This window comes from Mus musculus, chromosome Y, assembly GCF_000001635.26.
Source record: "Mus musculus strain C57BL/6J chromosome Y, GRCm38.p6 C57BL/6J".
NCBI classification, from domain to species: Eukaryota; Metazoa; Chordata; class Mammalia; order Rodentia; family Muridae; genus Mus; species Mus musculus.
In genome coordinates, this window is record NC_000087.7 from 53,415,376 (window position 1) to 53,418,672 (window position 3,297).

The 3,297-nt window shown below is 39.8% G+C and overlaps 1 protein-coding gene across 1 annotated transcript; it reads right to left on the reverse strand.

Moving 5' to 3' along the window:
* Window positions 1-581: 581 nt before the first annotated feature.
* Window positions 582-2,932, reverse strand: Gm20747 (predicted gene, 20747). The gene is made up of 2 exons (NM_001025241.3): window positions 2,910-2,932; window positions 582-1,681 (listed from the first exon to the last, which is right to left on the reverse strand). The coding sequence occupies exon 2, from the start codon at window positions 1,398-1,400 to the stop codon at window positions 717-719; it is 684 nt and encodes a 227-aa protein (NP_001020412.1). The 5' UTR covers window positions 1,401-1,681; window positions 2,910-2,932; the 3' UTR covers window positions 582-716.
* Between the last annotated feature and the right edge of the window lie 365 nt (window positions 2,933-3,297).

Below are 3,297 nucleotides of genomic sequence, written 5' to 3' on the forward strand. Positions count from 1 at the left end.
TTGAATTCATATCCAATGGTTAACAATCAGCTTTAATGCCAGCTCCATGGGATCTGACAACTCATGTCTCTGTGGTCACCTATACTCTCAAGCTCATGCCCTACTCCCACCCATATAAATAAAGATAATAAATCTTAAAATGAGAGACAAGTTTCATTTGGTTTCATTATTCAAATGAAACCTTATTTTGTCTGATTTCTGAATCTCTTTGGATCAGTTTTCTGGGTTGCACTTTGTGTAACAAGGCCACATTCCTTTTATCTATCACTCTTTCCCCAACTTGTTGTTTCTCCCTCAGACTTCATACCAGAGATTCTATCTATGTCCTGTCTTTCTCTGCTTCTTCCTAAAAATCCATTTTTTGCTGCCATCCCTGCTCCTCTAAGTCATATCTCCAATTCCTTGCTCACTATGCAGACCACAGAATCTAAGTCCTGTCCATTTTAGCCTGTGTGATATTAGATGTATGCACTGTTCACAGCCTGCGTTGCAACTTTCATCTTCCTTTGATGTTCTTTCTACCATAGTCCATCTCTTCCAACAAAGTGTTCACTAAAAGCATGTCATGTCACACGTATTAATTTTTAGAACAAAACAAATTTTATTGACAAAGATACTGAGGTTGTCAAAGACCCATAGGTACCCAACACAGGAAAACAAACATTTTTTTTCAATCCTATAAGTTTACATTTCTGTACTTTGTGATTTTTTTAAATTTAAGTGATATTTGACACCAGAGTATAGACATAGATATGGAGGTCACCGAGAAATTTGATAAAGTACACAGTAGAATTGGCTAGAACTTTGTAAACAACCTTTCCGAACTTTTTGGATCCATCATCTCTGGTGTACTGCACCCAGGAACCTATTAAGAAGTCATTGTCATCACCTGATCTCGCCTCAGCCAGAGGGGTCTCTGGAATGATGTGGAGGTTACCTTCCTTGTAGTCATCCAGGAGCTGATAGACGTAGAGGACCGGATCCTTCTTGTAGGAAATGTAAAAATAGTCCTGTAAGAATGGCACCTGGGCTAGCACCATCCCACTCCAGTTGTCCTCAGAGCCATCTTTCCCCTCAAATTTGTGTTGTACCTCTCTGCCAACCAGTGCGCCTGCGAGGTGGACATCCCTCACCTGAGGAAAAACTACTTTGTGAGGCAAGACCTTAAGATTTAAAATCCTCTCATCGCTGTGGAGCTCCTGTCCGTAGACACTGTCAATTCCGTCATACTTCACCAAATAAAGAGAAGGGTTTGTTGGCAGTTGACCTAGAATGATGGCCTTCCAATGGGTGACAGGCTCATTACCTTCCTTCCACCCATGAGAAATTCTGCAGCCAACAATATTCCCCAGGGCCTGGGAAGAAGGCTTCCTCCTACTCTTCTTCTTGAGTGATGTCATGCTCAGACTCTTCAGATGTATTGTCTTCTACCTGGCTGTAGACCTGTTGTGGTAGATCACACTGTCTTGTGGCTTCCATTCCCTTCAAATATCATACTTGCTCATTGCCTGGGACTGAAGATCTTGCCCGTTTACACCAGACACAATGCTGTTGCCTCTGTCATATATATGAATTCCTGATGGGCAATGGTTATGGGTTGGGAGTGAATGCTGGACCAAGACTCTTCTCTACGAGAACTTCTGAGCAGGTGAAGAAGACTATGCTAAACAGATTTGAGCTCCTAAAATTAATTTTATAAAAATAAGAAGTTAATAAGTCAGCCATGGTGGTACACGCATTTAATCCCAGAACTCAGAAGGCAAGGACAGGCAGATTTCTAAATTAGAGACCAGCCTGGTCTACAAAGTGAGTTCCAGGGCAGTCAGTGCTATAGAGAGGAACCCTGTCTCAACAACAAACAACAACAACAACATCAAGTAAAAGAAAACAAACGAAAATCAAACGAAAAACAAACAAAACAGAAATACAAACAAAAAATAACAAAACAAACAATCAAATGGAGAAGTTAATAGGAAGTGGTAGTGACCCATAACTTTAATCATAGTACTCAAGAGGCAGAGTGAGGCAGACCTTAGTGAGAGAAAGACTAGTCTGGTCTACACAGTGAGTTTCCTGACAGCCATATCTAAACATACAGAAACTCAAATAAAATTAACCAAGCAAGCAAACAAACAAACAAAGAAACAAAGAAACAAGGGAAACAAGGAAATAAAAATAGTGTAATTAACAAGTAATTCTCTAGAGCTCAGAATAACATACTCAGATCAACATTTATTTCTTCAGACCTGAGTAAATTTGTCTCTGATGAGGATCCTCTCCTTGAATTTCTATGTCAATTTAGGTGGTGCTATGACAATTACCCCCAATGATCAAGAAGAAGAGAAAAAAAAAAAAAAAGGCCAGAGGGGTCACCATGATTCTCTTGTACGCGTAAGCTCTGAGCTAAGTTCTTGCATTCACAAATATCTTCCCAGGGACACAGCACACCACTGTCCTTCTTTATTGTTTCTCCTGACCCAGCTTCAGAATTATTCGATGAAGCCATTGCATCACTGAACTCAAGAACAACTCAAAAAGTCGAGGCAATATCAGCCTTTTAGAACTAATAACTTCTAACATGCACATGGACAAACAGGAGCTTTGGCATTTTAGTGGAATTGTGATCTAGATATGGTTAGCAAGGATAATAAATTCAGGAGATAAACTAACCTAGACCATTCATCTCCCTTGCTAATAAACATGGGGAAAGTAGAATGTACAGTAACTCACTGTAGGAGAGAAAATTTTTAGCTTTCTGTAGCTATGAGGGTCCCAACTACTTCATAAATGTACTTACCAATAGAAAAATATCCTAGTCGTCAAGATCTCCTGATAGAGACCAGGCACCAAAAGCCTGTGGGAAAAAATGACCTGGCTTTGACACACCACTGTGAAGATAGTGAACTCACCTTGAATGGATTCTAGCACCTCCAAGTGGAATAGATGCGCAACCTCCAGCCAGTGCTCTGTGACATCACCCTAGTTCAGCTTACATCATAGAACCCCTCTCAGGCTGGTTCCTTCCCTAGTTACACTCAGAAACATTCAGCATCTCGAATTTACCTTTTCATATGGCCTCCTAGAAATAATAAATGAAATCCCAACTGAAAGGCCTGATGATCTGAGTAATATTCTGCCAAAGAATTACACCCTTGCATTGTTTTTATTGTTTGGTTGTTGAATTTTTATTTATTTGTTTGGTTTGTGTTTTGTTTTGTTTCATTTTTGTTTTTATTTTCGTTCTGAGAAAGTCTTCGGTTTCTGCCTTGACAACATCCATGGTGGTTATTTTTCATG

Bases quoted from the DNA above. Each gene is read 5' to 3' on its own strand.
- Gm20747 (NM_001025241.3), bottom strand. From the start codon at position 1,400: ATGACATCACTCAAGAAGAAGAGTAGGAGGAAGCCTTCTTCCCAGGCC.